General features: G+C 44.2%; 1 protein-coding gene across 3 annotated transcripts in view; it reads left to right on the plus strand.

Annotated features, from left to right (window-relative positions):
• The window catches only part of LOC124612887 (sodium/potassium/calcium exchanger 3-like), a 269335-nt gene that overhangs the window by 52074 nt on the left and 194863 nt on the right, over positions 1-22398 (plus strand). For all 3 annotated transcript variants that reach the window (XM_047141341.1, XM_047141338.1, XM_047141340.1), the window contains one exon: positions 1807-1892. In XM_047141341.1, coding sequence (XP_046997297.1) covers positions 1847-1892 — 46 coding nt within the window. In that variant the 5' untranslated portion in view covers positions 1807-1846. The remainder of the gene's footprint in view (positions 1-1806; positions 1893-22398) is intronic.

A 22398-nucleotide genomic window follows, 5' to 3' on the forward strand; every position in this document is an offset into this window, starting at 1 on the left:
CAGACATAAAAAAAAGAAACGTAACACCAAAATATAATTAATGTAGAGTAATGAAATTTCGAGAATACATTTGTCTAGGTGACATATCTGTGATTATCACTGCTTAATCAGAGGTACATGTAAGCGCGACATAGGCCATCGCAAATGTGAAACGCTGGTACGTTAATAACTGGAGTAGCCGCTGGAACGTTGAACGCAAGCACGCAGGCGTGCGTGCCTTGTGTTGTAGAGGCGCCGCATGTCAGCTTGCGGGATGGAATTCCGTGCTTGTTGCGCTCGGTCGATCAATACAGGGACGGTCAATGCTGTTCGTGGATGACGCTGGAGTTGCCGTCCGATGATCCCAAATGTGCTCCACCGGAGACATGTCTGGTGGTCGGTCAAGGTAAGGCAAAACATTGACACTCTGTAGAGCATGTTGGGTTACACCAGCGTTACGTGGGCGAGCGTTATCCTGTTGGTAAACTCCCCTGGAGTGCAGTTCACGAATGGCAGCACAACAGGTCGAATTACCAGACTGACGTACAAATTTACAATCAGGGTGCTCGGGATAACCACGAGAGTGCTGCTGCTGTCATACCGAATCGCACCCCAGACCATAACTGCAGGCCTGGTCCAGTGCGCCTAGCACGCAGACAAGTTGGCTGCAGGACCTCAACTGGCCTACCTGTAACCAACACACGGCCATCACTGGCACCGAGGCGGAACCAGCTGTCATCACAAAACACGACAGACCTCCACCCCGCCCTCCAATTGAAGTCGCACACGGCGGTGGTCTGGGGTCAGTGGAATGCACGCCACAGGGCTGTCCTTGAAGCAGCCCTTCTTCAACAGTTGGTTGTTCCACTGTTGTGCCAGTTGCTCCTGACACTGCTGCCGCATGTTGTGCAGTGCAATGCACCAGAGCCACACGCCGGACACGACGGCCTTCCCTCTCGGCAGTGCCACGTGGCCGCCCGCAGCCCTGTGTCTTCTTGCGACCGTACGTTCCCGTGACCTCCGCTGCCGGCAGTCAGTCGTGTGCAGTGGCCACATTCCTGCCAAGTATTTCTGTAACATCGCGTAACGAACATCCAGCTTCGCGTAGCTCTATTACACAATCTCTTTCAAACTCAATACGGTGTTCATACTGGCATCTTTGTACCCGTAAAGGCACTCTTGACTGCCATCGAGTCATCACGTCCAATCTCAAAGGTAACTAAGGCTCGCGACACTTTCACTTTTTATTTAAAGCAAACTTGATTTGCTGGCACTACTAGCGCCACTGCTATGCGACGCTAGCGGAATCTGAGCAGGCGCCGGCGCCGTCGTCGTCTTTCAGGTGAAGAAACACACCCATCAACTGTGGTGTATGTTGCGCAGCTTCTTGGTGTTGCGATTTTTTTCCGTCAGTGTAGTTTGCAGTCCTTGTTAGAATTCTGTTCTGTATGCAGTTTCTCTGGTCAGAGGCTACATTAAGAGCTGAAGCAGTGGAATGGCGATTTGTCTCCGTCGTGTGGAAGCGTCTCCCATCAAAACATAAGACGTTAGGGTATGGTTCAAATGCCTCTGAGCACTATGGGACTCAACTGCTGAGGTCATTAGTCCGCTAGAACTTAGAACTAGTTAAACCTAACTAACCTAAGGACGTCACAAACATCCATGCCCGAGGCAGGATTCGAACCTGCGACCGTAGCGGTCTTGCGGTTCCAGACTGCAGCGCCTTTAACCGCACGGCCACTTCGGCCGGCCGTTAGGGTATGTTAACAAGCTCAAGCACGTTGTAAATTAACTGCCTCACTGTGTTTCCTGTGTGCTGTGTTGCAGAGCTGCCGGTGCTACCGGGCAAGGAGGAAATCGCCTGACAATGTCGCTTGGCAGTGACGTCATCTCTCCTAACATCTCATTCACAGGTATTCCCATGTTAATATAAATATGTGTTTTACTAAGCAGATATCATTTATTTATTACTCACTGTCATTGCTGACGCTCGTGACTGTTTCTTTGTCCGGACACACCTCATAAGAATTTCCTAATAACTGTTTTACAAATTATCAGTACATACTCTTATAAACATGATACGTTTTATGAAGTATTGAGTATTTATTTAAATCTATGCCATAAATTCATTTGAAATGTTACCCAGCACATAATTATACATTTTCATCCCATTACACAGAAACACAAGAACGTGTGAAACAATTAGATATACGGTTATTAAATAAATGAAAATTGTAGCAACTGTTGAGTAAAATCTGTGCAGCATGAGAAGGTACTCGTTGATTAGGGGGTTAACTCCTGTTCTTCTGTGTTTAGATAGTAGTCTGTGAGTGGGCAAGGATCGAGTCCGTTCGAATCTACAGATGCTGCTTGACATGTTGTAAAACGACTATAAGTAGACGATTAAATGGAAATGTGTGTAAACTGCTCAAGAAGACTGCCATCGCTCATGCGCAGCAAATACTCTCTACCCCATGGAATATTCAATGAAGTTGCCAACAAACCTAATGCTAGAATTAATGCGATATTCTTCTCGATAAATTTGTTTGCAATTTTGAGAACCATTTTCATAAAAAAATAACTAAATGTGGTATTGGAAAATAATAAAATAGATTCTAACATCTTAAAGCATCTGCATGTCTTCAGATGGGAAAATGCATCCCTATGAAATATAACAATCAAGCAACCATGCAGCTGAAATGTTTCGTTACGTTCAGTATTATAAAATATCAATAAGAACCGAGGAGCAATACATCTTTTTGGAAAAGTGACACCTGGTGCAATGCACACATATCAATAAGAAGTATTGTTAGTCAGTAGACACAGAAAGTAACTGTACAACTATACGGTATTTTTGCTAAGAAAAATTAGTAAATAATGAAGAATAATAAAAATACAATTAATTAATTAACAGCAGAAAGTAAACCAGTATAACTGAAAGCATTATGGGTAAAATTTGATAAAACCAAGATGTCTTCAACACTTCCTATAAAAATAAATAAAAAAGTCGAAGTTTTCAAAGTCGGCATTTGCAGTAACCTTTCACCACAGTGGAGAGCTTTTAATGGTCACTTCAGTCAGTCATGGAGCAGCAAATGTGTGCAGGGCACAGCATCATCTGCAGGGAGCGCCAGTAGGGGGACAAAGCAGAAGCAGGTGCATTCTGTTAGTGCAGGTAGCCTACATCAGGAGCAGGTATGCACTCAGGGGCAAACCTACTGTTCTCCTTTGATGACAGGTACTTAACCTATCGTTCAGTTAAGTGCTTTTCCACGTCGCCCACATTGCTTTTTTATTGACAGGCACTTAACCTATTGTCCTCTCTGCCCACTCCACCAAACTCCTCCCCCCTTCCCCCACACTGCTACAGGTACACTTTCAGGTCTGAGCTATTGGAATAGGCCCCCCGTCTCACTCTTATCTATTTGGTTGACCTCTAAATTAAATTGATCAGTTAAATAACTTCTCTGGTGGGAAAGTGCCACGCCCCATGGCAGGAAGTTTAAATTCCATCAGAAGAATGCAACCTCTACTAACCTAAGAAAATGGCAGCAGATAGGTCAGTTGGGCTACCTCCACTAACCTAACTCATTCGACCACCACCTCCTTCTAGGAAATGGTGGGAAGAGGACAACCTGTGCTGGACATGAGTCTTTATTTTGCATGCAATATTTATTTAAACAATTAGAGGCAGTGTGTTAAACACAATATCTGGAGTCCAACTGACCTAGTACACAGTACTGCCACCAGAGGATGCTGTCGTCTGTTCTGTGATATAATCCAAGTTGGCAGTCTGTTGGAGGAAGAGTCTCATAACAGGAAATTCAAGGGTATATTGTTTATTTATAATAAAAAATCAGTTTGTGGGGGCTGGATTTCTCTTGCTCATCATTCTCTGCTGTTTGGAAACATGTAGGTCTTGTAAGAAGTAATTATGTGGAGCAAACATGTTGCATAAATTAATGTTCGGCACTGTGCTCTGGGTGTCTTAACCTAATATTTGGCCCTTTGCCGGCACTTAACCTATTCTTCTGTTCAGTGGTTTTCCATGTCACCACGATTTCCTTAAACTATTCTACCGCCTTTGATACCAAATTAAGTAATTAGTTATGTCCTCCCACCATATTCTGGGACACTTTTCGCATTTCTCATGCTTTTGAACGCCATTTCTGGCGCATTCTTCTTTGTCACCAACCCCCTTAAATTATTGTACTGCATTTTACATAAAAATTATGCAAATTAACGTAGTGTTCTGCACTTAGCCTGCTGTTCTCACGCACACCCTCCCCTTAACTATTGTACTGCTATCACCACATTCTTATAAAATATTTGTGCAAATTAATTAAAACAAAATTTTTCACGTGTATGGGGTAGTTCCTTTTAATTTGCAGCATCGTATTGGTTGGTGAAATCGATGGAATACAGAATAACGAATGATCACTAATAAAAAACACATGCCGCCCCGACCCTACAGCAGCCACAGCATTGTTCTGGCGTCCATGCACCACCCTCCCTCAGGCTAGCGGGTTAGGGCTGCAGCAACCAGATGGTTCAGCCACCTGATTCCGCAGTATTTACTCCTCTGCTATCAAGTCCTCGCTTATCATGTGAGGTCCATCACACACCTCTATCCACCTCGGCACAGAACTCCAAGGTGCGCTCATACCAATCCCATACACGAAACACCTCCAGCCAGCACGTGTGTTTACCGTTGCTGGCGCTATACCTGTGGATACTGATGTCACAGATCGCACTATAGAAAGCTGTTCCAGAATAGCACAGGCTGCTTTCTCCCTAGCTATCCTTAAGGGGAATACGAGCTGCATCCTTACCTGTGGATACTGATGTCACAGATCACACTATAAAAAAGTTGTTCCAGAATAGCACAGGCTGCTTTCTCCCTGCTATCCTAACAGGACATACAAGCTGAGTCCAGCAATACTTACCTGCCCCAGCATGCCTGACGCCTCGCCAGGAAACGTCCGCGTGGCGACTCACCATCTAACAGGTTCTCAGTGTTATACTGACACCACATGGCTATGTAAAATAGAGCCAAGTCAACGTCTCGTAAATTGTATAGTATCCCAGAAATAGTTAACAGTTGCTTTTGTAGGAGCTTTTATGACGTCTCAGCTTGTCTGCATTCGAATTCTTGTCCTAACAGAACTTGTTTACGAAAATAGAGCGGAATAACGCCGAATGCATTCCTCCTATTAGTTCTAACATGGCACTCGGTCCATCATGTCTTACCCTTCCTGCTTTCCGTATACACGAATGTTCTCACCGCTGTGTAGAGACTCCTATATCCCAGCACAAAGGATGTCTTGTGAATGAATGGGGATTATGTTTGGTTCTTATCGAATTTACCTGCCGAGTTGCTGATGCTGCTGGTGTGGAAGCACCATCCACCTTTTTTCTTTCTGCAGACGAGACTTTCAGCCACAAAAAACTATTTTAAACAGGTAGCCATATTGTGCCCACAATTAAACCTTGCAAAGTACCCTACATATCGTAAAATACGGAAAGACTCTTACTCAGTTACACTGCTATCTGACTGAGGACAGGAGATTGAATATTAGAACATGAAACCAATCTCCAACCTGGCAAAAAATCACCACGTACCATATAGATGTAGTAAACATACAATTTGTACCATGTGCCTTACAAAATCACCCCTTTTACATCATTTGTACATATACTGTGAAGACAGACAGCATAAGAACATGCACTGTTAGTATACTCGTGGCACTAGATATTTCCCGTGAGGTAGGGTGGTCATCCAACCCCAAAGCGTGACCTGAGCACCCTCAGTGCACCATAGTCACTCTCAGAACTGTTGTGCAAAGACTGACTCGTTTCCCCCTCAGCACAAATGCGTTACTGTTTCTGGTCTGGACCTGCTTGCTTGCTCGCTTTTCTACACACATCTCCAGACTCTATGATCACAAGAACATATCTAATTTCGCATGGTTTGCTAGAATATCATACTATTTTCGTGGTACTTTTCGATATCAGACACATATCAATATCGCTGCACTCAAACAGGCCTCTCCATTTGGATAGCTTCTACCGGTAATGGGAAACGTGAATCATTCTGGAAATAGAAATATCAGTACTATTCTTATGACTCGACATACTCTTCCCTTTGCTCTCACAGTATTTCATGTCAAATCCATACTGTCCTTTGCACATGCCTGAACACAAACTTTTACTTTATAAGCCTGATGATCAAGGCAAACCTATCATGCACCCCCTACTACTAAGTATAATACTTCGTCAATAACTGATCGCTGGCTATACAAAATACTACTGACCGAAAATCAACGATGGCTGGACATTTCTCATAATTTATTTTGTGAGTGCTGCCTCCGTGTCTTATAAAGAGAGTTTTAATCGTCTTACAAACCGCCAGATGTTAAAAGACCCGAAACCAACAACTACTGTATGTTACTGTCACAAGCGGTCTTGGTTTTACTTGTGCACACAGGTACCCATATTAAAAGCTATACCGGCTTTATAAATCCATGTATGGCATTACCTACGAATAACGTGGTTTTACAGAAAAATACCGAGATGGTAATCGCTATAGTGTATAGTATCAGACAAATAGGTCGCCAACAGTGCAACCTCGTAATAAAATTACCGCATTTTGAAAGGGATTCGGCTAAGAAGCGTGGTATGAAACCGATATTTGCAACGTCCTCACGCTGCCGCTGCTAGATATTTCTCCAGTATTTGTAGCACATTCTGTCTCGACGCCGCATCATATTTCTGGCACTCTCATATCTCGAAACAAGCCACCTTTCTCGAACCTATCTGCTACAGTAAAATTCCAACATGGTTTTAGGTAGCCCCTATGTATCTTGCAACTACCCCTCTGATTCTGCGCTACCGCCCCTACATCTTTGCACATGTGATTGTTCCAATGTAAGTCGGCACCACCTTTGGCAACCCGTGTAAAAACAGGCGAAACTGAGTTACTGTGACAGAACTGTGTTTGGACCATTCGACGGAAATGAAGCTGCTTCTGCAACACGAGGTAGTATAAAAGACGGTACGGGAACTGGGGGAAGGACGTGGATTTTGCTACTGCAATGGGGTGCTTCTCCAAACTACAAGCAGGTACTACAGATCCACGTCTCTCAGGGTCCATTCACATCTATCACTTCAACATTCTATCATCGTTATTCTGTTCCATCCACCAGAGAAGAATTAGGAACTATAAAAGCTCCACTAACTTCATGCAATAGAGAACTCGATAAGATTTTTACTGCATCGTTCTCCTCCCATACATCGAAAGCAAATACCGCATGCATGCCGGCTTTGAGCACATGTGATGATCCTGTTAGATATAGAGGTATTGATCCACTGCACAGGCCAGTTTAAAGTTTCATCACATATGCTGTAGTAGACCTGAGTTAGTGTTCGAGTGTGGATCCATCTCACATTACATCCGGAGCAATTTTGGGATGTGGATCCACAATATGCTGTTCACAGGTTAGGGTTTGAAGGTGGATCTACCATGCACAAGGTACGAGTGGTGTTGGGATGCAGATCTACGATATACCACATCCGAGTTAATGTTCGAGTGTGGATCTTCCGTGCACTATATATATATATATACAGACTGATGTTGAAAGGTGGATCCACCACATGGGGCATCCAGGATAGGGTTCGCAAGTGGACCAATCACACGCTATGCATGAACACTTGTTCTATGGTCGAAGTTTGGTCCCGCAGAGGGGGGACTGGGTCCTGGGAGCCTTCCAGGACACATGTATATACACATACAGAAAACAGAGCAAACTCCAAATGTGGAGGTGACTGGACACAATCGAGTACAGTCCTATACTACACCTCCAAATCAGGCATTTGGGCCAGGTGTTGGCAGATGCGCTACATTTACAAGCAATTTTAGAACACAGAGCGAGAGGTTATGTCATGATCGGATGGATAGATCTGACATAAAATCGATATAATTGCGAAAAATGATGTGGGAATAAGTATGAATTGACCAAATATACATCAAAATGCCCGGAAATTGAGGAGGTACTTGCGTATCTTCTGGTTCGCACAGAATAATTTGTACATGGGAAAAAGTATGTGGCAGCAAGAGGAATCCGAGAAAAAGTAGACATGGAACCAAAGAGAATCAGGGAAGCAGTCAATTTTTTTTTTCCATTGAGGCAGCATTATACTGAATGTCTATTGAGGTACCAGTGATACACGCGAGTTGACTACTGTATTTGACGCTTTTCAGGAAGACAGAGAACCATCCGCCTCTAAACTTACATGCATCTGCATTAAAGGATGACAGAGAGTGGACGGGGTGATCGATTGAGATGGAGCTGTAACGAGGTACGATGTAATGGTAGACTGATGATGCATTTTAGAGAGGGAGAAGTTGCTGTAGGTCAATTTTTATACTGTTCTGTCAGGATACATCAGTCACATGACATAGCCTGCGTTCGACTCTTACACGGTCACGTGTTCTGAACGTGATTTAAAGCACTGTCTACTTGCGATCGTTAACGGTAAACCTGTCGGTCATCAGAGGACTTCCATCTCATGTGTAATGAAACGTGGCACATTCCTCTAAACAAACTATGATTTATGCAATCCCTCTGTCACATGTTAAGTGTAAAATCGATATTTCAGTTTCATACTAAGTTAGCGATAGGTGTTTGTGAGACACTGCAATCCCTTGTGTACGCATCTGCTTGACAGATGTGCTGTTTACAGAGTTAGTGGCAGAGTAACTTGTAATTTTCACACGTCAGACGCTGCTGTTAAGCGTTTATCTGTTTCCTTGTAAGAGGTATTCCCTGTTACTAACCATAATTTTATATAGGGCTGATGCAGGCATAATATAATTTCTGAAGCGTGATCGGATGTGAACAGTGGATACATCTCTAGAAAGACATATTGTGTTTGTATCACACAGAGCCAATGTTTTAAGGAAGTAGTTTTTTCGTTTTACGATTCGATAACATAGTTTATCGTAGAAAAACCGGGAAGAAGGATGTATGCCATGCGCTTGAAATATATTTCTTACCTTGGAATATTGACAGTGCCACATACCGTACAACTGATAGGTTGGAAACACAAGCGATCTAACATTATAGCCCGTTTTAAGTGCGGAACATTGAACCTTAGGAGTGCATATGTTTATGTTCTCTCTTACCAGTACCTCCCAGGTACTGATCCTAGACTCTGGAATAATACTTTAAAATTGATAGCTTGGTTGACTTATGTAAAAATGCTTCGAACTCCATCCGTCTGGAGCTCCATTGCACATAAAAGTCACCCTTTCTTGTTCTTCTGGACTGTCTGCTATTACATCACACCTTCAGATCTGTTTCTATACATCGATAAGGAATACTAACCTCATCGACATGGGCGCATCTCGAGAAAACTTTCGCACTTGGTTGGGCGAGGACTCGGCAAACTCCATTCATTCATGAGATGTCGCTTGTCTAATTCTGGTCGATTGCAGATTAAATCGGTAACGGTGCTGAAGGATGGGTTGGTTAATGACAGTATGAGGAGGGTCTTTCAGTCTCTAATTTTACTCTAATACTGCGAGAATGCTCTATGACCACCATCAGCATAGAGATAGATCGTAAATTATGCACTATGCTCAATGTGTTAGAAATTTGTAGATCGCTGTCTGATATACTTTGATGATGGATGTGTTCGAGAATTAACAGTGCATGTACGTACTGCACAGTCATCTATCCACATTTGCAATGATGCAAAGTGGGGGAGGGGGTGTTTTAGCTATGATACTGAAATTGGGAAACATGCTGTCACATCATTGGTTGGTGTTGAAATTACTGTAAAATTGGTAAAATTGCTCACACAATCAACTGTAATGCTCATTATTTTAGTACACTGGGGGGGCTTTTCCATCCGATCTGTCCACTGGTACGTCGTTGGTTACCACACAATCACTGACTGGCATCGCTTGTTTGAGTTGAAGAAAGAGTTTTGGTGGAAGGACAACACCTTCTGGGGACGGATAGCACCGAAACAGTGATCGCGTACATGACCACAATATGAGGAATCAGTCGAAATGGAACACGGAGCCATCAGCTATTCCGTCACTGTGACAGATGAGTTTAAATGTAGAGATCGTCACTCACTTTCGGACAGCAATTTGGAAACTCTCCACAACGCCGCCAAACTCTTCCAGTTTCCTTATGTTGAAACTGTCTTTTATTTAAAATCACCCAGTGTGTGCAGCATGTTATGGTAGGCGCAGCAACAACATGATTTGCACTATGTGACGTCAAGTTTTCTGCGAAAGGCAATGGATCAGAAGGTGTTAATGTCAGTTTAGAACCTGAAACAGACCTCGAGGTCGTGGCGGAAAAAAAATGTATGGCAGTATACAAAGCGTGTTACAGCAGAAAAAACAATGTTTGAATGGGCGACACAGGGCCACAGGGAGAGTCTCTTGCGACTTACAGAATAGTCTGTGGGATACGGTCATCCTCCTACAGTATAGATGCAGCGGCAGCGTCGGGCGTCAAGCGGCGGCATGTGTTTTTTATTAGTGATCATTCGTTATTCTGTATTCCATCGATTTCACCAACCAATACGATGCTGCAAATTAAAAGGAACTACCCCATACATGTGAAAAATTTCGTTTTAATTAATTTGCACAAATATTTTATAAGAATGTGGTGATAGCAGTACAATAGTTAAGGGGAGGGTGTGCGTGAGAACAGCAGGCTAAGTGCAGAACACTACGTTAATTTGCATAATTTTTATGTAAAATGCAGTACAATAATTTAAGGGGGTTGGTGACAAAGAAGAATGCGCCAGAAATGGCGTTCAAAAGCATGAGAAATGCGAAAAGTGTCCCAGAATATGGTGGGAGGACATAACTAATTACTTAATTTGGTATCAAAGGCGGTAGAATAGTTTAAGGAAATCGTGGTGACATGGAAAACCACTGAACAGAAGAATAGGTTAAGTGCCGGCAAAGGGCCAAATATTAGGTTAAGACACCCAGAGCACAGTGCCGAACATTAATTTATGCAACATGTTTGCTCCACATAATTACTTCTTACAAGACCTACATGTTTCCAAACAGCAGAGAATGATGAGCAAGAGAAATCCAGCCCCCACAAACTGATTTTTTATTATAAATAAACAATATACCCTTGAATTTCCTGTTATGAGACTCTTCCTCCAACACACTGCCAACTTGGATTACATCAGAGAATGGATGACAACGCCCTCTGGTGGCAGTGCTATGTACTAGGGTAGTTGGATTCCGGAGCCCTTGACGACCACACTGTTTCCTGCCATTTTACATGCTATCTTGGATTACATCACGGAACGGACGACAGCATCGTCTGGTGGCAGTACTGTGTACTATGTCAGTTGGACTCCACACCTTGTGGTTAACACACTGGATTGAAGTACTGCCTCTAATTGTATAAATAAATAGTGTATCCAAAATAAAGACTCATGTCCAGCACAGGTCGAGTCCTCTTCCCACCATTTCCTAGGATGAGGTGGCAGTTACATGACTTAAGTTAGTGGAGGTAGCCCATTCGCCCTTTCTTTCCTGACATTTTGTTATGTTAATAGAGATAGTAGAATTGACCTATCTTCCCTCCAAAATTCAAACTTCCCGTCAGTGTTTAGGAAGAGGTGGCAGTCGTATGAGTTGGGTTAGTGGAGGTAGCCCAACTGACCTAACTTCCCACCATTTTCTTAGGTTAGTACAGGTTGCATTCTCGTGATGGAATTTGAACTTCACACCAGGTAGGCGTGGCAGGGAGTGTGGCACTTCCCCACCAGAGAAGTTAATTAACTGATCAATTTAATTAAGCAGTCAATCAAATTGATAAGAGTGAGAGGGGGTGCCTATTCCAATAGCTCAGACCTGAAAGTGTACCTGATGCAGTGACGGGGGTTGGGGTTGGGGAAGAGGGAGGGGGTGGGGAGGACAATAGGTCAAGTGCCTGTCAATCAAAAGGAAATCGGGGTGACATGGGAAAGCACTTAACAGAACAGTAGGTTGAGTACCTGTCAATCAAAGGAGAACAATAGATTAAGTACCTGTCAATCAAAGTAGAACACTAAGTTGACCCTGAGTGCATACCTGCCCCTGATGTAGACAACCCGCCCTCACAAAATGCACTCATTCCTGCTTTGTCTCCCTACTAGCACCCCCTTGTGTGCATCTAGAGCCTCGTGGTTGACTGAGAACGCCAAACAAGTGACAGCGAACAATCGTCCACTGCAGTTGACGCTAGGTGTTGTGGGATTAAACTGACAATATTTACGTAACGTACGAGGAAGCTGTGGCAGTATAATATCAGATGTGCTTGGCACATGCAGCACATGGTAAATTCAGGGTAAATCCCACATAGACTTAAATGTGGCACTGTTTCACTCTGCGCAATGGGGATGATTCTTTACAACTATTGACAGCCTCTCTACTTTATCAAAATTTTTGTGAAGGTTAGGTACTCAGCGGTCCTTTTCTGCCTTACATAACAATATAGCCTACTTAAGACAGTTCAGTGATCACAGAACAGCATTTGAATGTAATTAAATCTACACACAGCAAAAAAGTTATGCGTCACCCCGGTTCCAAGAACTCCTGAAGATAGACGTTGACTGTGGATATTGTTTCACAGACACAGTCGCTTTGGCTGTTCAGAGATGTCACTAAGCCCGCCCAAAGATGGGAACTACCATACATTTGCAGCATCTATTTAGACGGATGGGGTCCGAGTGCCGATCAGTTCCAGTCATTCCACCAGGATGGAGGTACACGGCTCATGTTGTCTGAAGTTCAACCGTACCTAGACAGTCAATAGCGCGGTTCGATAGCGTCGGCATATTTACTTTGTGCCACGAAGGGCTCTCAACAAGGGGAGTGTGCAGGCGTCTCGGAGTGAACCAAAGTGATGTTGAGATTTTCACTCTGCTGCGGAGTGTGCGCTGATATGAAACTTCCTGGCAGATTAAAACTGTGTGCCCGACCGAGACTCGAACTCGGGACCTTTGCCTTTCGCGGGCGAGTGCTCTACCATCTGAGCTACCGAAGCACGACTCACGCCCGGTCCTCACAGCTTTACTTCTGTCAGTATCTCGTCTCCTACCTTCCAAACTTTACAGAAGCTCTCCTGTAAAGACAAAGTGATGTTGTTCGGACATGGAGGAGATACAGAGAGACAGGAACTGTTGATGATATACGTCGCTCAGGCCGCCCAAGGGCTACTACTACAGTGGATGACCGCTACCTGTAGATTATTGCATGGAGGTACCCTGACATCAACGCCACCATGTTGAATAATGCTTTTCGTGCAGCCACAGGACGTCGTGTTACGATTCAAACTGTGCGCAACAGGCTGCATGATACGCAGCTTCACTCCCGACGTCCGCGGCGAGTTCCATCTTTGCAAACGACGACACCATGCAGTGCGGTACAGATGGGCCCAACAACATGCCAAATGAACTGCTCAGGATTGGCATCACGTTCTCTTCACCGATGAGTGTCTCTTATGACTTCAGCCAGACAATCGTCAGAGACGTGTTTGGAGGCAACCCAGTTAGGCTGAACGCCTTAGACACACTGTCCAGCGAGTGAAGCAAGGTGAAGATTCCCTGTTGTTTTGGGGTGACATTATGTGGGGTCGACGTATGCCGCTGGTGGTCATGGAAGGCGCCTTAACGGCTGTACGATACGGGAATGCCTTCTTCTGACCGATAGTGCTACCATATCGGCAGCATATTGGCGAGGCATTCGTTTTCATAGACGACAGTTCGCACCCCCATCGTTCCCATCTTGTGAATTTCCTTCAGGATAAAGACATCGCTCGACTAGAGTGGCCAGCATGTTCTCTGGACACGAACCCGATCGAACATGCCTGTGATAGATTGAGAAGGGCTGTTTATGGACGACGTGACCCACCAACCACTCTGAGGGATCTACGCCGAATCGTCGTTGAGGAGTGGGACAATATGGACCAACAGTGCCTTGATGAACTTGTGGACAGTATGCCACGACGAATACACGCACGCATCAATGCAAGAGGACATGCTACTGGGTATTCGAGGTACCGGTGTGTACAGCAGTCTGGACCACCACCTCTGGTGGTCTCGCTGTATGGTGGTACTACATGCAAAGCGTGGTTTTCATGAGTAATAAAAGAGCGGAAATGATGTTTATGTTGATCTCTATTCCAGGTTTCTGTACAGGTTCCGGAACTCTCGGAACCGAGGTGATGCGAAACTTTTTTTGATGTATTTTTCGTACACTGCATGGCCGATGGTTCTGAAAGGTCCCCACAGCAGACCTCGCCAGCCCTGGACAACTCCTACAGCCTGCTTCCGCTTGGACCTGCTCACTGTACTGGAGCCTCCGTGGCCGTCTGCAGTCTCTACACCCACGCCTCCCTCTCTTACCAGATGGACTGCTCCGTCATACCTCACGGGGCCCCCCATGAACCTGTCCTTCATTGTAGTCAGCCAATCTGTGTTCTGTCAATCGCCGAAAATACAATTTCCGCGTCTTGAACAGTTGTGGAAAGGCTCCTGTTACTTACTACACTACCTTCAGCATGGAGTGGCAACTTCAGACCCAGCATTCCACCACTGATACAATTATTCTTTTTCAGCATTGGAGGAAGATATAGTACGCCGTCCGTCATAAAAACTATTCTGGTGTGTTAGCAGCAATGCAGACCCAAAGTGCACCAAATGGAAATCCACAACAAAATTCACCTTATATTCTTCAAATTAATTGCTATGTGTTACTTGAATCCACAGTATAGTAAAAGCTATGTATATGATCACTACTAACCTGAATATCCTCTTTTATTTTCTCCAGTGCAGTTAGCGAAAGGCTTTTACTCTAAGTACGGCGACTAGCCTCTGGACATCACCCATTTACACAGTTTCTAATACGTGAATAACAAAAACGGCATATTACACTTACAAGCTTTGAGCTAAATCCTAGGAACACACACACGCACACACACACTAAAATGAAGCAGTACAGCAACTGAATCAACACTTGTAGATGGGTTTGTAAGGATAACACAGTAACCGGCCACGTATCTCGTTTCTGCGACAAGATGGAGTCGATCAGGGCCCGTCACGCATGTCCTGAGAATTCTGCCGAATGGGGAGCGAGCTTTTACAGTCACCGCTTTTTATGAAACGAGTACCAGTGTCCATACGGATACCATTAGCAGACCCTCAGGTTAGCAGATACCGCACGAAGCCACCCACGGACAAAACTAAACTTCAGAGGTTTTATCGTTTTTAAACCAAAGTGTTGCAACTCCTTGCAGTAATACACAGATGGATCCAGTACATCTGAATAAGATAAAGTCTCTGTTGCCTTACATACAGGTACGATGGTAGGCGAAGCTTCCACGTGTACCGCAGAAGCCATTGTAATAAGACAAGCTCTCCGATTTGTGTGAGAGACTCTAAGAGCGTTCCGATACCGCTTACAAACTTGAATAACATTAATGCGCTAAGTCAGATTGCACTGATACAGTGAAAGGGAATCTACATTTACATTGATACTCCGCAGTCCACCGTACGGCACGTAGCGGAGGGTACCCTGTACCATTACTAGTCATTTCCTTCCCTGTTCTACTCGCAGACAGAGCGAGGGAGAAACTACTATCTGTATGCCACCGTATGAGCCCTGATTACTCGTATCTTACCTTCGTGGTCCTTACGCGTAACGTATGTTGCAGGCTGTAGAGCCCTACAGCAGTTGGGTTCAAATACCGGTTATCTTAGTTTTCTGAATACTGTTCCTCGAAAAGAATATTGCCTTCCCTCCGGCGATTACCATTTGAGTTCCCGAAGAATCTCTGCAACACTTGCGTGTTGTTCGAACCTACCAATAACAAACCTAGCGGCCCGCCTCTGAACTGCTCCGATGTCCTTCTTTAATCCGACCTGGAACGGGTCCCAGACACCCGGTGCAACTAGCGCCCTGTATGCATTCTCCTTTACAGGTGAGAACGACACTTCCCTAGAATTTTCCCAGTCAACCGAAGTCGACCATTCACCTTCCCTATCACAATCCTCACATGCTCATTCTATTTTTAACGACGTCACGCCCAGATATTAAAACAATTTGATTGTGTCAACCAGGACACAATTAATGCTGTATCCGAAAATAACGGGTTTGGTTTTCCTACTCATCCGCATTAATTTACATTTTTCTACACTTAGAGCTAGCTGCGGTTCATGACCCCAACTAGAAATTCTGTCTGAATAATTCTGTATCCTCCTATAGTCACTCAATTTCGACACCTTACTGTACGCCACAGCATCATCATCAGCAGATTGCTCCCCTAACCGTTCGCCAAATCAGTTCTCGCTCTTGTCACACTTCCCTGAGGCACTCCTGGCGATATCATTGTCTCTGATGAACACTCGCCGTCAAGGTCAACATACTGGGTTCTGTGACTTAAAAAGCCTTCGAGCCCCTCACATATCTGTGAGGTTATCCCGCATGCTCGTAGCTTCGTTAACAGCGTGCAGTGGACCACCGGGTCGAATGCTTTCTGGAAGTCTAGAAATACGGAATCTGCCTGTCGCGTTTCATCCATAGTTCGCAGTGTATCATGTGAGGAAAGGACAAGCTGAGTTTCGCACGAGCGATGCTCTCTAAATCCATGCTGATATGTGTAAATAAGCTTCGGACTCAAGAAAATTTGATATTTTCGAAATGAGAATATGCTCAAAGTTTCTGCAGTAAACCGAATTTGGGGATGTTGGTCTGTAATTTTGCCGGTCCGTTCTTTTGCCCTTCTGATACATAAGAGTCACCTGCACTTTTTTCCAATCGCCTGGGACTTCGGGCTGGCCGAGAGATTCGCGATAAATGCAACCTAAGTAAGGGGCCAACGCCGTAGAGTACTCTTTGAAAAATCGAACTGGGATTCCGTCGGGAGATGGTGACTTATTTGTTTTCGATTCTTTCAGAATTTTCTCTACGGCGTGGATGCTTATTACTTTATCGTCCGTACGGGACTCCATATTCACAGTCACGTGTAACATAATGCTTACACTTTCATATGCAGCCAGTTATCGCATTGCAATTAAATAGCGTGGGGAGAAAAAAATAAATCTATTAATTGTTATCTGCCATTTCTTCCACGATAGAAAAGGACTCACTGGTAGCGACTCGGCTGGTTGGTGTACGTAACTTGCCATACAGTTGTCACGCGTAAATTGGTGCCAAAACACATTTACTTATGCACAGTAGCAAGTAGGAAACTAAAAAGAAGACGGAACTGAGTTCCACTGGAAAGAAGCAGAAAAAAGCCGGCAGCCCGAAATTGAGTCAGTTGCTTGCGAAGCCATTGGTGGGCAGTGGGCTGCGAGGTGGTTAACTGAAGAGATCGTGCCTGTTACACCGCAAGGTTCTCCGCTGCCTGCAGCTACAGCAGGTGGCCGGCACTGCCCGGGTTTCCCGCCGCGACTTAAGCAGCCGCCTTTGTGCCGGGCGCCGTTGCACAGTCACGCTCGCCAGCGTGTGGAGTGCAGATGGGCAGAAACGGCAACTTCAAGGAACCGATAGCTTCTTCTTTAGGGATGCTCTCTCATACTTGCGCCCTTATATGCAGTCAAAGTTAAAAGAAGCCTGCATAAATTTCTGTCCAAGTCAATGCATATTTGATACCCAAAATTATGTGTTTGCATTGCAATTTCACCATCAAAACTGTGAAATGTACGAGAATATAATTGAATAAAAAAGAATGTCTTTCAGTTCAGGTCCCTATAGAAGATTCTAAAGAGAGTTTTTCTTTTCTTAAAATTTTCAGACGTTCAGTTCTTCTGCTCGACTAAGCTCATTTCGTCAGTCGGCCTAGAAACCCCGTAAATTGTAGATTTGACGCTAACGTCAGTCGTTTCCGATACACGTAAGCATTCCCTTCAGCCACCGGTGCACCTCGCACCAAATGACTATCCTAGCGTAATCTAGCAGTACTTCTGTCCTTGTGGTATGTCACATCATTACTCGGTTAACTCACTGCTGAGTGTCGTGACTTCATTTCTTAATTCATTATTTCCTAACTAATTGAAACTTCGCCTAGACGCCTCCATTCACAGGGATATTCACCTCTTCTTAAAATATTGTGAAGAGATAGGCTGGTGATCTTCGCTTGATCCAGCCATCTGTTTGCTACTCTTCCTCGTGGTCTTTGCCTTGGAAGATTATTTTTTCTAAATTATCCCTCTCTCTTCTCAAAATATGCCCAAGCATCTGGAAGTATCTTTGGCTGACACGAGAAAATAAACTTTTTGGGGTGCTAAGTTCGTCTATAATGAATGCACCTCTTCTTCTTTCTGTTCATGGTACACGTAACAACTTCCGGGGACACCACATCTTTAAGGCACCAGTTCGGCAATAGTTCAAAAATGGCTCTGAGCACTATGGGACTTAACATCTTAGGACATCAGTCCCCTAGAACTCAGAACTACTTAAACCTAACTAACCTAAGGACATCACACACATCTATGCCCGAGGCAGGACTCGAACCTGAGACCGTAGCGGTCGCGCGGTTCCAGACTGAAGCGCCTAGAACCGGCAATAGTCATTGGCTTTTTCTGCCAGGTCTCGCAGCCGTACAAGAACACAGGAAATGCCAACGATTCCACGGGGCACTTCTTCGTTGTATCAGATATTGCCCGCGTCTGCCAGATCTCAGAGAGTTTGAGCATAGTGACTCGACCGAGGACGAATCTTCGTTTTATTTCCTGTGTCACTGATCAGAGATCCTAGATATACAATACATTCACTACCTCCAGATCCTTTAAGCACCCTGTAAGCTGAATTTGATCTAAGCCTTCTCGATTAATAACCATTAGCTTGGTTTCCTCATGTTTATCTCTAGACCGAAACTTAAATTAGCAGACCAGATCCCTAAGTTCGTCCTCACTGCCTGCAGTATCTTGTGCAAAGCGTGGATTTGTAGTCTGGTTAAAATTGCTCCAGGCCTTGTAGTGATATGCAGAAACACACTACCATAGATTCATCTGGATTTCCTCGTTATTGCAGCGGACATCTACTACAAAATGTGACGGCTGATACACTCATTCTGATCCATACAAAAATGTTCTCAGGTACGTACCCACTAAAAAAATACGTTTCCACGCAGAACTGGGACCGCGACCCCTGCTACACGAGTCGCTGCCGCTTCCCCGAGACCACAGAGGCCTGGTGATCCGACGGCTTTCGAGTCCTGGACAGGCAGAGCTTTGCCCCCAGTTACAGGGCGACCACAGAGATCGCTGCTGCTAGCCGTATCATTAGTCCTTAGACAACTTCATTATGTTCATCACAACTTGTTTACAAATTATTTTAACCCCTTCCATTTTCACAATCATATTAACGGTTCATTTCGTTGTGTAATTATAATATTTGATGTTGCAAATATATGGTATGTCTTAATATATACTTCAATTCAACACTCTAATGTGTTTCATACTAGAAGCACTTGCATCCCTGTTAGACTATAAACCCCGTTCGCAGCTGAGGTAGCCCCTCTGTTGACTGTATAATCCTCCGTAGACTCCTAGAACAAAAATCTGTGCCCAGTAGCTGGAAAAAAGCATAGGTCACACCTGTCTGCGAGAAGGACAGTAGACGTGATCCAAAAAACTACCGTCTAGTATCTTTGACATCAGTTTGTTGTAGAATCTTAGAACGTATTCTGAGCTCAATCATACCGAGATATCTCGAACAGAACATTCTCCTCCATGTCAACCAGCATGACTTTCGAAAACATAGATCATGTGAAACGCAACTCTCGCTATTCTCATGTGGCATCCTGAAACCCATGGATCAAGACAGTCAGACAGATGCAGTATTCTCGATTTTCGAAAATCATTTGACTCAGTGCCAGACCTGCGCTTCTTATCAAAAGTACGATCTTATGGAGAATCAAGTGGTATTTGTTGCTGGATGAAGGGCAATTTGGTAGAGAGGGCGCAGCGTGTTATCTTGGGTGAAGAGTCATCGCCAAATGTAGAACGAACTTCGGGTGTGCCCCAGGAAAGTGTGTTGGGACCTATGCTGCTCATTTTGTATATTAATGACCTTGCACACAACATTAATAGTAAAATAAGACCATGGGTAACAAAAGAAATACTTCAGTTAATCGCTGAAAGAAGAAAGCAGAAAAACGTTCAGGAAAATTCAAGAATACAGAAATACAAGTCATTGAGGCATGAAGTCAACAGGGAAGCTACGACGAAATGGCTGCATGAAAAATTGGAAGAAATCGAAAAAGAGAGGATTGTCCGAAGAACTGACTCAGCGTATAAGAAGGTCAAAACAAACTTCAGTGAAATTAAAAGTAACGGCGGTAACATCAAGAGTGCAATAGGAATTCCATTGTCAAACGCAGACAAGAGAGCGAATAGGTGGAGACAGTACATTGAAGGCCGCCGTGAGGGGGAAGATTTGTCTGGTCGGATAGAAGAAGAAACAAGAGTCGATTGAGAAGAGATTGGGTTCAAAATGGCTCTGAGCACTATGGGACTTAACATCTGAGGTCATCAGTCCCCTAGAACATAGAACTACTTAAACCTAACTAACCTAAGGACATCACACACATCCATGCCCGAGGCAGGATTCGAACCTGCGACCGTAGCAGTCACGCGGTTCCAGACTGAAGCGCCCAGAACCGCACGGCCACACCGGCCGGCCAGAAGAGATTGGGGATCCAGTATTAATATAAGAATTTAGGAGAGCTTTGGAGGACTTAAGATCAAATAAGGCAGAAGGGATGGATAACATTCCATCAGAATTTCTAAAATCATTGGGGAAAGTGGCAACAAAAGGGCTATTCACGATGGTGTGCAGAATGTATGAGTCTGATGACATACCATCTGTTGTTGTTGTTGTTGTGGTCTTCAGTCCAGAGACTGGTTTGACGCAGCACTCCATGCTACTCTATACTGTGCAAACTTCTTCATCTCTAAGTAACTGCTGCAACCTACAACCTTCTGAATCTGCTTAGTGTATTGATCTCTTGGTCTCCCTCTACGATTTTTATCCTCCACACTGCCCTCCAATACTAAACTGGTGATCCCTTGATGCCTCAGAACCTGTCCTACCAACCGATCCCTTCTTCTAGTCAAGTTGTACCACAAATTCCTCTTCTCCCCAGTTCTACTCATTACCTCCTTATTAGTTATATAATCTACCCATCTAATCATCAGCATTCTTCTGTTGTTGCACCACATTTTGAAAGCTTCTATTTTCTTCTTGTCTAAGCCAATTATTGTCCATGTTTCACATCCGAACATGGCTACACTCCATACAACTACATTTAGAAAAGACTTACTGACACTCAAATCTTTACTAGATGTTAACAAACTTCTGTTCTTCAGCATCGCTTTTCTGGCCTTTGCCAGTTTACATTTTATATCGTCTCTACTTCGTCCATCATCAGTTACTTTGCTCCCCAAATAGCAAAATTCATCTACTACTTTGTCTCATTTCCAAATCTAATTCCGCCAGCATCATCCGGCTTAATTCGACTACATTCCATTATCCTCGTTTTGCTTTTGCTGATATTCATCTTATATCCTCCTTTCAAGACACTGTCCATTCCGTTCAGCTGCTCTTCCAGGTCCTTTGCTGTCTAGCCGGCCGGTGTGGCCGTGCGGTTCTAGGTGCTTCAGTCTGGAACCGCGTGACCGCTACGGTCGCAGGTTCGAATCCTGCCTCGGGCATGGATGTGTGTGAAGTCCTTAAGTTAGTTAGGTTTAATTAGTTCTAAGTTCTAGGCGACTGATGACCTTAGAAGTTAAGTCGCATAGTGCTCAGAGCCACTTTGCTGTCTCTGACAGAATTACAATGTCATCAACAAACCTCAAAGTTTTTATTTCTTCTCCATGGATTTTAATTCCTACTCCAAATTTGTCTTTTGTTTCCTTTACTGCTTGCTCAATATACAGATTGAATAACATCGGGGATAAGCTACAACCCTGTCTCACTCCCTTCTCAACCACTGCTTCCCTTTCATGCCCCTCGACCCTTATAACTGCCATCTGGTTTCTGTACAAATTGTAAATAGCATTTCGCTCGCTGTATTTGACACCTGCCACCTTCAGAATTTGAAAGACAGTATTCCAGTCAACATTGACAAAAGCTTTCTCTAAGTCTACAATGCTAGGAACGTAGGTTTGCCTTCCCTTAATCTGTCTTCTAAGATAAGTCGTAAGGTCAATATTGCCTCACGTGTTCCAGCAATTCTACAGAATCCAAACTGATCTTCCCCGAGTTTGGCTTCTACTAGTTTTTCCATTCTTCTGTAAAGAATTCGTGTTAGTATTTTGCAGCTGTGGCTTATTAAACTTTTAGTTTGGTAATTTTCACATCTGTCAACACCTGCTTTCTTT

This window comes from Schistocerca americana, chromosome 4 (genome assembly GCF_021461395.2).
Source record: "Schistocerca americana isolate TAMUIC-IGC-003095 chromosome 4, iqSchAmer2.1, whole genome shotgun sequence".
NCBI lineage: Eukaryota > Metazoa > Arthropoda > Insecta > Orthoptera > Acrididae > Schistocerca > Schistocerca americana.